The sequence below is a fragment of the Callospermophilus lateralis genome, chromosome 2, assembly GCF_048772815.1.
Source record: "Callospermophilus lateralis isolate mCalLat2 chromosome 2, mCalLat2.hap1, whole genome shotgun sequence".
NCBI classification, from domain to species: Eukaryota; Metazoa; Chordata; class Mammalia; order Rodentia; family Sciuridae; genus Callospermophilus; species Callospermophilus lateralis.
This window is the reverse complement of record NC_135306.1, coordinates 125,821,806-125,835,240: the sequence shown is the minus strand read 5'-3', so window position 1 is coordinate 125,835,240 and position 13,435 is coordinate 125,821,806. Positions and strand designations below refer to the sequence as shown.

General features: G+C 33.5%; 1 protein-coding gene across 1 annotated transcript in view; it reads left to right on the top strand.

Annotated features, from left to right (window-relative positions):
- The window catches only part of Cntn5 (contactin 5), a 494,625-nt gene extending 486,742 nt beyond the window's left edge, over positions 1-7,883 (top strand). The window contains exons 22-23 of the mRNA XM_076841939.2: positions 3,704-3,872; positions 7,783-7,883. Coding sequence (XP_076698054.2) covers positions 3,704-3,872; positions 7,783-7,883 — 270 coding nt within the window. The remainder of the gene's footprint in view (positions 1-3,703; positions 3,873-7,782) is intronic.
- Positions 7,884-13,435: the final 5,552 nt, after the last annotated feature.

Here is a 13,435-nt window from a genome sequence, read left to right as displayed (position 1 = left end):
AATTTGGGCACATATTATAAATATGTTAGTGGCCTTACTTCAGAAATGCCAATAACAAAACTATAAACTAAAGTATATTCTCTCAAAATTCTTCTTAATGATCTTGGGAATGGAGGTTTTTTTTTTTTTTTTTTTTAACACCATGAAAGAAGTTTATCAAGATTATAAAGTAAATAGCCAATTTATCTATGCCTTGTTTCCTCATACAGATTTTAATGCCCAACTGAAAAAGAAAATAAATACTGAATGTCCCAGGGCTATGCTCTCACTTGTGTAAATATTCCTTTCCCTATAGAGAGAAACTTTTTTCCCCTTCAGAAAAGAAACAAGCAGTTGGAAAAGAACTGAGGACAAGGGCCTCGGGCTATATAAACAATTTGTTTTTTAAAATTTTTGTTTTAGTTTTTCTGGTAAGTAGCTAGAAAATATCCTTTCCTAGATTTACAATCCCTTAACATATATACCCACTTTGCACCTCTCTTTTTCTACCTATTTATAATGCTAACAGAGTAATCAGGTCCAGGATTTTCTAATTATTATAGTATCCATCAACATAGTTTTGGTTGCTTATGCAACTTATAAATGAAGGCCTAGTAGCCTCCCGAGATGTGTGCACACTTACACCAATGTATTTCACACTCTATAGGATTTGGAAGCCCACTCCTATATTTCTCCATCTCCTTAGAGATCTTCTGAATTTATGGCCACCTCCAACTTCCTGTATTTTACAATGCTTCTTTCATCTTATATCAATTCCAAATATAGAAGTCAGTCTTTGCTGTGTTTCCACAAATTACAAAGACATATATAACAGCTTAATTTGGGTCATGGGTACATGAGTTTCATTATACCATGTACATTTGATTATGCTTAATTAAAAAAAAAAAAAAAAAGTCTGGCACAGTGGTGCACTCCTGTAATCCCAGCCACTTGAGAGGCTGAGGCAGGAGGATTGCAGCCTCAGCAGCAGCAAAGCACTAAAGCAACTCAGTGAGACCCTGGCTCTAAATAAAATACAAAATAGGGCTGGGGATGTAGCTCAGTGGTCAAGTACCCCCGAGTTCAATCCCTGGAACCAAAAAAAAAAAAGGAATTTATGCAGTTTTGATTTGCCCTGCTTCACTTTATCTTGTTGCCACTGTGCTTTGGGTTCTTCATCCTCTATGAAGAGCAATTGTCTTCATCTTGCATTCCCAAGATGCTCGACCTTAATAGGATCTTTTCTTCTTAGGGGCACTTATAACCAGCAAAAAATTTATCCCATTTTATTTTTGGTGCATTCTTCTCAATATTGTTACCATTCAGCCATTTAGACATATAGAAGAGCCACTTACAGATCATGCCTTTAAGAATTACAATCCCAATTAAATTTTTTCTAGGATTATCCATTTGAATAACCTAATGCTCTCAGTTTTTTTATAGAATTTGAGAATAGTCAACATTAGACAATTTTTGTATGCAGAAAAGTAACTGTCACCATACCTGCCAATCTGTGAATATCCAGAGTCTCAAAGGTCTCCCTTACCTCCTTTTTGTCAATAATTATTTTTGACATGTCTTAATTCTTTCATCTTATATTTCTTACCCTCATTTTTTTTCTATATTTAGGATAGGAATTTACAATGAGTCTCAGTGGTTATATGAGGGCAGGAATTTAAAATGAGCCAATATTCCCTAAAAGCACCAAAATTTAATCATTAGTTTAACTTTTCAATTAATATACTTACTGACACATAGCACTACATCTTCGTGGATGTATTGGTAAAAGCCACAATTGATTTTTAAACTCCTTTTATGACTATTAACTAATTTTATTTTTGCTGCCTGTACCTTTTGTTCTTAAATCTCAACTGATCCACAAGATTTCCTTTAACTCTATTTTATAGCAACATTAGATATGCATTGCTGGCTTCATTTTTCTTTGTCATAAAAATTGTAATTTATTGAACCATAATAACAGTGTCCTCTAAAACAGCTACTCCCCTGCCAATCCTCACCAATTTACATACTTCCCCATCTCATAAATTTGATTTCTAATTGCCTCATGTATATAATCAAATTCTAATTCATTAGAGTGCTATAGTCAAAATTGGAAGCATAAATTCTGACATATTTGTCATTTTTAAACCTAAAAATACTGTTATAGACATCCTCCAGAAAGTGTTCTCGATTCCTCATATCTAAGAATTCACTCTGCACTGCCCTGGCACCATACACATTTCCTATTGTAGTAGATACCACACTTCATTGAATTGCATCTGTCTCCAATATTAGACTGTTAAGTGCCATGAGGGCAGGAAGCATGGTCTTGTTTTCATGAATCTCCAGTAAGGCTGGCTTTGAACTTTGAATCTTCCTGCCTCAGCCTCCCAAACTGCTGGAATTACAGTCATGCTTTACCACACCTGGCTGAGAATAGCTTTTTCTTATTAAGCTTACATGCACCAGGTCCTGTGCTAGGTATTTTTGCACCTTCTCATTTCATTCTAACAAATCCATAAACTACGTGGCACCATTTTCTACCAACAAGTGAATGCAGATCAAGAAAAGTTAGTAATTTGTTGGAATTTATCCAGCCAGGAAGGTTTAGGAGATTAGTTTTGTTTCACTTTATTTTGTAGGAAATTGTTTTGAATCCAGACTTGTATGACTACAAAGCCATTTCTATTTCCATTATGCAAAGCAATCATATTATAATTCCAATAACTATGAAAATGCATAAAGACAATGAAAATGAATAAAAATGCATTTAAACATTCTTAACTGCTGCTATTTGACTATTATACCTCCAAAAATTATACTGAACTATTATTAGAGGCAAAAGCACTTAGACTAGCACAATATAGTAAAATAGCTCTAAAGTCATCAAAATAATAACTTACTAACAAAGTTTTTACTCTAACTAGACAGATGATCTTATGAGCTACCTGAACCCACCTCTGCCATTAGTTTTGTGATATGTAAACACAGGATAACACTGTGTCCTGCTCTGTAGTTGAATTTACCATGCATGCCTGTTTATAGCACCATGAGCAGATGTCAAAAAAAAAAAAAAGACCTTCAAATTTGCCACCCTGTATTATCCTGATATCAGTTCACCAAAAAGCAAACCACCATCAAAATAAAAATTAAAACAATTTTAACTTTTCAACCATCTCCTGAATTCTTAAGGATTTGTTAACATGCTTAAGTTCTCTCTTCACTCTTTTCAAACAGTTTAAAGACAAAGCTTCAAAATCTCCCTTGGGTTATTATTTATTTCAATAACCAGATATAAAAAGTTTTTTATGGTGTATCTCCTCACTACCTACTTCTCCAATCTCATTTCTCACTATCCATATGTATCTTCTCTTCATTCCATACTCCAGTGCCACGGTTTCTTATCAGCTGGGTGTATTTTTAATCTTATCACCGTCTGTATTCTCCAACTGGTAAACTATTCATTTTCAAATACTTAGCTCAGGCATCACCTCTTCTGGAAAGGATTTCGTAAAGCCCAAGACAGAATTAAACTCTTTCTCGACTTCCATGGCTCCCTAAGTATATTTTCATTGCAGTGCATAACACATGTATTACATTTGCTTACACCTCTAAGCAGTAAGCGTCTTGCGCTTAGCTCAGAATGTGACATACAGATATAGACAGTAAGCATTTGTAATCCTCAACTGAATTTCAAATGTTGAACCTCTGTTACTCCTCACAGGTTTTTTATAGGCAAGAGGGTCACAGCAACAGTCAAGTCATTGAAACGCAGAAACCTCAAGCAGTAGTACCACTCCCCGATGCTGGAGTCTATATTATTGAAGTCCGAGCATACAGTGAAGGAGGGGATGGAACAGCTAGTTCCCAAATCAGGGTACCATCATATTCAGGTAAGTTTTATTTTAACAGGCTTAATATGGTGGCCACCTGCAATGCAAGATGATAAAAACCTCATCAAAACTGAATGATGGATTGCACAGTTCAGATATTTTTTGGAGGGGTTTCTCTTCTTTGATTTCCAACTCCTCCTACAATCTGTATGAACCATGGTAATTTGCTCACAATTGCAGAATTTCTACAAATCTAGAAAGCAGTTGATACTTTTATTAGAATGTACTTATTTACGAGAATTCTTTTCAATCCTGTTCTCAAGTAATACCTTGCTGGCCAAATTGGCTTTTGAAATATTGCTTTTAAAGTAATATTGCACCCATTTGATGTACCTACTTCTCTATTATCTTGATTGTTCTTATTGTTAGATTATTTTAAAAGTATTTCCTTTAAACTTTAAAATTTGATGTTTGACTTCTAAACAAATTACTGAACCCCATAGTTATTATAAGCAATATTAATTTCTTGTTTTCTGAGCCTTTACTATATAACAGGCACAAAAAAATTTATACACATATTATTCAATCTTAGTAATAATCACATGAGATAGATTTTCTCTGTAACACAGGAAAAATGCCACCTACGTAACTTGCCCATGAACTCACTATTGCTGAACCAGAATTCAAATCTAGGTAGTTTATCTCCAAGGATACCTGAATATCTACCATCACAATCATTATTGTCCCAGTACGACAAAACTAACTAAAGGAAGGGAGATTTTATAAAATTAGAAGAAACCATTTTGTCAAAGTAGCCAAAAAAAGAGTTAATTAGATATGCAAATCTCTGAGAAAGTACTGGGCAATTTTTCATTAAAACCTTGTATTAAATGGTGTTCACTTAATGGTTAATTTTGAGTATTATTTGTTGAGAAATCATTCCCACATAGAGAATGATCAACATAAAAGGAAGTTTCTGATGATATCTTCTAAGGTTCTGTGTGTATGGCGCTATTTAATACATTGACAAACTTGAAATCAGATAAGAGGTATTGCTTATGTTATTTTTTGATGTTACAAAATGAATGGATGGCAAATAAAATGGAGAAATGAATGATACCAGACTCTGAGAAAAACATAATATTTAATAAATTCCAAATTTCTGCATTAAAAATACAAAATGAGATAAAGGACATTATTGGGACAATTGATAAAATTTGATTATCTGTATATTAGAAAAGATTACAGCAACATCAATTTGTAGAAATCATGCTTTTGTGATATGAGAAATTGTCTTATTCTTTAGAAACATACATTGAAGTACTTAGGGGAAAGGTTATATCATTTCTATATTTAAAATGAGAAAAAAATGTGTTTTAAAAGACAATTAAACATGAAGATAACATTAACAATAAAGGAATTTAGGTGAATTCTTTGTTATATTTTAACTTTTCACCAAAAACTGTAATACAAGATGTAGGAAACTGACATTTTCAGGAATACAAGTCAAAATTTAAGTATATTGCGGTCATACAAAAATTTAATACACTCTATGATTCCTTTATAAATGTGCAGTTTCAACAGCAAGAATGGTAATAATGTCTCTGTGCTGATTAATTCACAAGTGAACCGTTCAGGTGAGGGTGCCAAATTTTCAAGAGCACCTTGAAAGGCAAAAGATATTTTTCATGTTTAAAAAAAAAAAAAAAAAAAAACTCTTCTTCTTTCAGAAGTGTCAAATTTCTAACAACACAATGAGCACTTATTAAGACTCAAAATGTTCTTGGAACCATGCTACATGTTTTCCATACATTACTTTCTCCTTCCAATTAGGAATGATATTACTCTATAATTCTAGAAGGTTCCTTTTAATTCTAATGCAATCAGATTCTATAGCATCCTCTGAATAAGTTCAGTCCCAAGCTTGGAAGTACTTATAAAAGACCTTAATTCTCATATTTTAATTATTACTTCTATTCTATGGGGGGAAATGGCAACTTTAATGGTTTAGTTAATAACATCTTGGCCAGTGTAATCCATTTTCTGAGTTTCAATAATATGAAATCTCTTAGTATTATCTACTTTAGACTCATAAAGCCTAAGCAATGATTGTTTTTTTTCCTTATATTCCAAAAAATCAAATGCCTAAAGAAATTGAATGACTTGTCCAGGTGAAATAGTTTTTACAGCTCAGGCTAGAACTTAATCCAATGTTGCTGATGCTGTGTGTGTGGAGAGGGTTTTTTTTTTTTTTTTTCTCCCCACCTCATTTGTATTGTTTGCTCTACTAAAATAATAGCTTTGTGGATTTCATTTAGAATTTGAGGTGTAGACTCTACTTACCATTCTGAAAGTGAGACGCTTTTATAAAAATGTCATGTAAGTTAGTTTAACAAAAAGACAGTCACTTTCAAATATATAGAAAATAAATTTTTTCCATTTTCTATTTATTTGCATATACATAGAACTCCAGTAAGGCTTTGTCATCTCCCTTTACAGTTCACGTGTGACTATGAATTTCACGATAAACTCCTATTGTACAAGTTGAACTATATCTAAAATTCTCCAACATGTTGATTAATAATTATTGCATTAGTTATACAAATTTTCAAAGAAAGAGTTGCCAATTTTGCGTCTTTTACCAATTTTTTTTACCTCTTAAGTAGGCATATGAAAAATAAATTTAGAAAAAAAATTTAAAAATAAATAAATTTAGACTATCTCTAAAAAAAAAAAAAATCACCATTATAATTCCATTATATTCAATCTAGTCAGAGGAGAGAACTTGACAGAGGAGTCCAAAAACTAGGTGGAATATTAAAATTTATCCTTATTCTTAAGATTATAACCAACACTGTTTTAAGAGGGACAACATTAAAGCATCACAGATGTGCTAATTCTTAGCTCAGGAACTTTAAGCAAGTTCTATCCTCCTTCTAAATTCCAATTCTCTCAAGTTCAACAGGAAGATAGATACACAATAGGTTTTACTGAATTTGGTTGTTTTGAGAATCAATTAATATAATATTTATAAAGGGCTTAATACAGTGCTTGTGATACAGTGAGTATTCATTACATGTTGATCATAATGATATTTTAGAAGTCTTCTGGCTTAAAATGCCATTCCTGAAGGTAGCATTAAAATCATTCTTAATTTGGGGCCATGTGGAACTATTGGAGCTACTTCAGACTAATCAACTCAGATCAGTTAATTTAATGCAATTAAGTGCATGTAACGTTTTGGTCTCAAAAAGAAATATCTCCTGAGTGTAAGAAAGAAAGATGAAAAACCAACCTTTACCAAGTTTGGCATGAGAATCTAGAATTTAAGCCCAATCAATTGAAATAATCAAAGACCCATAAATAAATGTCATTAAATTTTAAAAATTAACAGAAGTAATTAAATTATGAGTTCATGTTGCTTCACACTTTTGCTAATTATTTTTGCTCCACTTCCTGAAGTATGTTCTACGAAATTACTTTACATTCCCTATCAGGAACCTGGGATGTTTTCCATCAGCACATCATTAATGGAGATTACACTAAATCTCCTGGTTTGATGCGTTTGTTAGCATGACTTAGATTTTTCAATACAGGGTTGTATAAATGTTTCTGCTCTCCTTGCAACTTAGGAAATAAGACATGATCTGAGGTTCCCAAAGTATGAAGAACACTCACTACCAGCAGCTCAGGATGCTGAGGCAGGAGAATCATGAGTTCAAAGCCAGCTTCAGCAAAAGCAAGTCATTAAACAACTCAGTAAAAGCCTGTCTAAATGAAATATAAAAAATGGGGTGTAGCTCAGTGGTTCAGTGCCCCCAAGTTCAATCCCCAGTACCCCTGCAACAAAAAAAAAAAAACACTCATTAAAGGGACAGATAATATACTCTTGTCCTAGATTCTAAGAACACTTGCCTTGTCCAAATAAGACCACAAAAATTGGCTTCATCTGATGCTTCTTTTTTCACAGGTGGGAAAATCACAAGCGCTCAGCCAACCCTGCACACTCTCTCCACATCATCATCAGTAACGTTCCTCTTGGCATTGATGATTCCTTCAACTTCCTGGTGAAGGCTGCCAACTTAATTTGATTTTCTTTGCTTTAGCTTGAGAACAGCAGTGAATAGAGTGTAGTTAATTGGAGACCCAGGACCCTGAGATAAGCTTTAAAACTTGGGACTACACATGGTGCACTTACAGGAGGTCGGGAGGAAAATATTACTTATCCATCAGGTTTCTCTTTGGTTTTTGTAAATGGAAAGGACAGTTCTTGGTCCAATAAAAATATGCAGATTGTATGTAATGAATTTTTGTAAGCAAAGGTAATTTCTGTCGAATGTATTCTGAATTTTTTTAATATGTTGGAATTTGATTTTATATCTGATGACTCTGAGTATGTGCCATCCATTTGTTAAGAGGTAACTAGCAGGTCTGTTTCAAAAACAAATACAAAACCAAGAATGAAAAGTTTGTTTAGACTCTGAGTCCAGTGTTTTTATTTTCTATTCAGCTAACTATTCCAATTGCCAAACCAGCAGGAGATATGAAAAATACTTCAGTTATGTGGTCCATTAAAGGATAAATACACAAAAATTTTTCTCAAAAACATTATATGATTGCATAGGGAAATTGCAAGATTTATCAATACACTATTCTATATACACCCCTAGAACCAGATAATAGGGTAGGGAATAAGCCATTAATATACATGCAAGGTAAATATAAAGTAAGTCCAAATGAATCTATTGTTTTCCATCAAGTTCTATGTTATCTAGCAATGAAGATTGTAAATGTTTATTTTTATTAATACAAGAGAGTTTAAAGTCACAAAAATATATGATGACTAAAAACTGCAGACAATAATATGAAGCCACAGGCACTAACTTAAAAATATAACAAATGAGACAGAGCTTTTTAATTTTTCCACCTACTTTCAAAGCAAATTTGAATTAAATCCAATGCTTTCTTGTAACTACAAATAATTTTAAGGACAATGAAAATTTGTTGTGGAAATAATTATACAGATATGTTGTCTGTGGATTAAAATGATTCAAGTACAGCAAATAAATACTTTTCAGACAGTTCCATGCCATTTATAAAATCTTACCAACTACTAAAATAAAGAAGAGCTGTTGGATAAGTTGATTTTTAGAAAATTAATCTGTGGGAACATAGAATCAGCATAGGACTCTGCTATTTCTTCCACACACATACTGCTTGATTTTGTAGCTTGGGAGGTGATTATGACTTGCTATTTTTGAGAAGTCAAATTGAACCTAAGTTATTCTAGATAGTTATTGGAAAGCTAGGTGAAATTTTTCTACTTGATGAATCATGAATTTCTAGAAAATATGAGGATGTGCCAGAGTTGGCATTACACCCAAGAAGATGTCTGAAAAGATTCATTGCAACCTCATTTGCCAGAAAAGAGCCTAGAGAAACTAGTCTTACAGGTGATGCTGACATGAGAACAAAAAGCAGTTTTCCTTTATATAATCTAAACCTATCAACTCTATTTGCATCTTTACCACTAAGCATAACAATATTAAGTTTAAATTGCTGGTTAACCATTGAAGTATCAGAGGAAAGATTAGGGATTCCTTTTTTGGGGGGGGGAGTGAGGGGGCGTTACTAGGAATTGAACTCAGAGGTACTCGACCACCGAGCTACATCCCCAGCCCTATTTTATATTTTATTTGGAGACAGGGTCTCACTGAGTTGCTTAGCGCCTCAACATTGCTGAGGCTGGCTTTGAACTTCCAATCCTCCCGTCTCAGACTCTCCAGCCGCTGGGATTATAGGCATGCACCATAACATCTGGCAAGATTAGGAATTCTGTTCTGAACAGCCTAAAGATTAGTTTTAGAGGTATAGCATAACTATATATTTCAATTACTCGTTGTGTTTGGAGAAGATTACGTTCAAGACACTCCTGAACAAACACAAAGTAATTTAAAATACTATTTTAGTCAGAAGATTATAATAAACACTACAGATGGTGGATATGTTAGCCTTTAAATAACAACAATGAAGTGGCCTTTCTTGACTGACTCTTTTGAAGTGCGAGAGGCTCAACTTTGTAAATAGAGGGGTGCTAACTCTCCTAAGTATGATGTAATTTATGAAAACTAATTGTAAAGCTGAAAAAAAATGAAGGCTATTTGAAAATTGGAAATAACTTTTACATATTTGATGAACCAAAGCATTTTCTTCCTTTTCCATAATATTCTATACTAGATTCAGTGAAGGGTTTCAAGAATGAAGATATACTAACATTTTTATAAAGCAAATCCCAATAAATATGTTGATGTATGACAACATAAAATTAACCAATATCTCCAGGCACAATGACACATGCCTGAAATCCCAGTGATCTGAGAGGTTGAGGAAGGAGGATGGTACATTCGAGGCAGCCTCAACAATTTAGTGAGGCCCTAAGCAAATTAGAGAGACCCTGTATCAAAATTTAAAAAATAAAATCTGTATCAAAATCTAAAAACAAAAATAAAATCTGGGGATATAGATCAGCAGCAAAACACTCCTGAGTTCCATCTCCAGTACCAAATTAAAACCGATCAATATTTCCAAATAGCTGATGGATGGTACATATCTGCCAGAATATTTACGCCTAGAATGTCAATGTTGTATTCTTACAGGAATCAGATATGGGATGTTTTTACTCAACATTCACAAAATAGTATTTTGCCTCATAAATCTATTTAAAAAACAGGATTTCAATGTTTATGTATTATGTATTACATATTTGTTACTTTGTAGAATGCAGACAGCATTCCTTATCAAGGTACATCATTTTTCAGCTACAGTACTAAGTGAGCTTTTTCCTGGATGGGATAGTAACCACAGTCTTAAATCACTAAAGAGACTGTATTTTTGTATAATGTCAATTGAACTATGAAGAAAACAACACTCCTGATAATTAAAAATTTCATGAAAGCAACTGTTTTACACACCCAACTAAAGGTACTGTGGACTCCATGTCAAACCGTTAAATATACTGTATACAATCTGTATATATACTATATATAATGGTATATAACATGTGGAAGGCACAGTCAGATAATAGTTCTGTGTACTGTTCTTGTAACATTAGATCTTTTTAATAAATAATTCTGTTTTTATTGACTTTTATCTTCTCTCCTGTCAACTCTATGACTAGCTTCAAGCAGAGTGCAGAATGCTCCTGGTTACAGCAGAGTTTTCACATTGAACATATCATTGTGAGGATTCTGCATGCTGTTGTGACTTTAGGTTGAAAAAACTCTCCATAGATGTCCATGGCAGCTAAAACTTGAAAATTTGAATCTATGACAAAGAATAAAATAAGCAAAAAAAAAAAAAAAAACAAGTACAGATGGGATAAGTTCACAGGGTTTAACTCATAATTTCTTTCTTTTCAGGAAAGGAGTCTTCATAAAATCAGTTTTGCAGACAATTTTTTAAAAAAAAATATATACTTCTGCTTTTTTATATTAGGAACAGTCAATTCCATTCTATATCAGGTACCATTTTAACTGAGAGAGTTACCCACTCTATTGTCCCCCCTCTTAGTACCATGCATACATTTCTATTATTCCAGCAATCACATAGAAATTATTTGTTTATGAATATTTTCCTCTACTATCCAGGCTCTAGGATCATACAGGGGAGACAATGTTGTCATCTTGGAATCTCTCTCACCAAACGGAGGTGAGCACCCTACTCAACCTGCAGGCCCACATTTCTGAGTTCTCACTCAGTAGGTCAGACATTAGGGAACTTTAATTTTTAAAACTTTTCCAAATGATACAACTCTACTAAAGGTACTTTGACTATCTAATAAGGTGCTTTACGGATATACTCTGACAGAAATGTCCCACACCCAGTAATCTACCCCTAAGATAGACTAGCAAAAATGTGCCAATGGATAGCTAAAATAAGCAAATAAATAAGGTGGAGGAGAATGAATATGCCCCCTTTTGTGTAAGAAGTAGAAAAGATACAAACATTCACATTGGGTAATGTTCTCAAGAACGAATAATGGAAGAAATAACCTGAAGACTTGGTGACTCATTGAGAGAGAAGATGAGATATGGGAACAAATATGCAACCAAGCATTCGCTCAGTGTACTTATTTCACATTTTGTCCTTAGACCTATATAACTGCTTTATGTTAGTGCAAAAAAACAAAACAACAACAACAACAAAAAGCTTAGGAAAAAACTAAGCAACCTCCAAAAGTTTTTTTTCTCAGCAAAAGAAATAATCTGTGAGGTGAACAGGGAGCCTACATCCTGGGAACAAATTTTTACCCCTCACACATCAGATAGAGCTCTAATCTCTAGGATATATAAAGATCTCAACAAGATAAGCACCCCCAAAAAACAAATAATCCAATCAATAAATGGGCCAAGGACCTAAACAGACACTTCTCAAAAGAGGATACACAATCAATCAATCAATATATGCAAAAATGCTCATCATCTCTAGCAATCAAAGAAATGAAAATCAAAACTACTCTAAGATACCATCTCACTTCAGTCAGAATGGCAGCTATTATGAAAACAACAAGTGTTGGCGAGAATGTGGGGGAAAAGGTACACTCATACACTGCTGGTGGGACTGCAAACTAGTGCAGCCAATTTGGAAAGCAGTATGGAGATTCCTTTGAAAGCTGGGAATGGAATCACCATTTGACTCAGCCATCTCTCTCCTTGGACTATACCCAAAGAACCTAAAAACAGCATACTACAGGGACACGGCCACATCAATGTTTATAGCAGCACAATTCACGATAGCTAAACTATGAAGTCAACCTAGATGTCCTTCAGTGAATGAATGGATAAAAAAATGTGACATTTATACATAATGGAATAAATATTACTCAGCACTAAAAAAGAATAAGATCATGGCATTGTTAGGGAAATGGATGGCATTAGAGAAGATTATGCTAAGGAAGTTAGCCAATCCCAAAAAAACAAATGCTGAATGTCATCTCTGATATAAGTGGGGGTGACTCAAAGTGGGGTAGGGAGGGACAGCAGGGGAGGAGGATTACATCTAGATAGGGAATAGGGGTGGGAGGGAAAAGAAGGGAGAAAGGGAATAGCAAGGATGGTGGAAGGGGATGGTCATAATTACACAAAATACATGTATGAAGATGTGAAAAAAATACTAAGCAACCTCTAGAAATTGAGAATAAATAGGGGGATGATGAAACTAAATATTTAGCAACCAAATAGGTGTAACTTAAAATTTTTCCTCATAAAAGAATTATAAGAACATAGGTAAATATTTCAAATGAGTCAATGGACAGTACGTCCCTAATGGGTCACACTCCAAGGACAATATACACCACAGACACACACACAAAATCTTAAATTATATCTATTGGTCTTCTTATGGGTAGCATAATGAAATATTTTTAACTAGCCAAATATAAATATATAAATGTTAAAAGTATTGAAACAGCAAAATTTTAAGATGGGAGGTGATACAAATATATTTAAGTTAAATAAAATCCTGTTTGAGAAATGTATTAATTCATAATTTATTTAACCTTTTTCTTAAAAATAACCTCTTTTCTAGCTTTGTCCAGTGAAAAAGTTTAGAGAAATAATGAATAT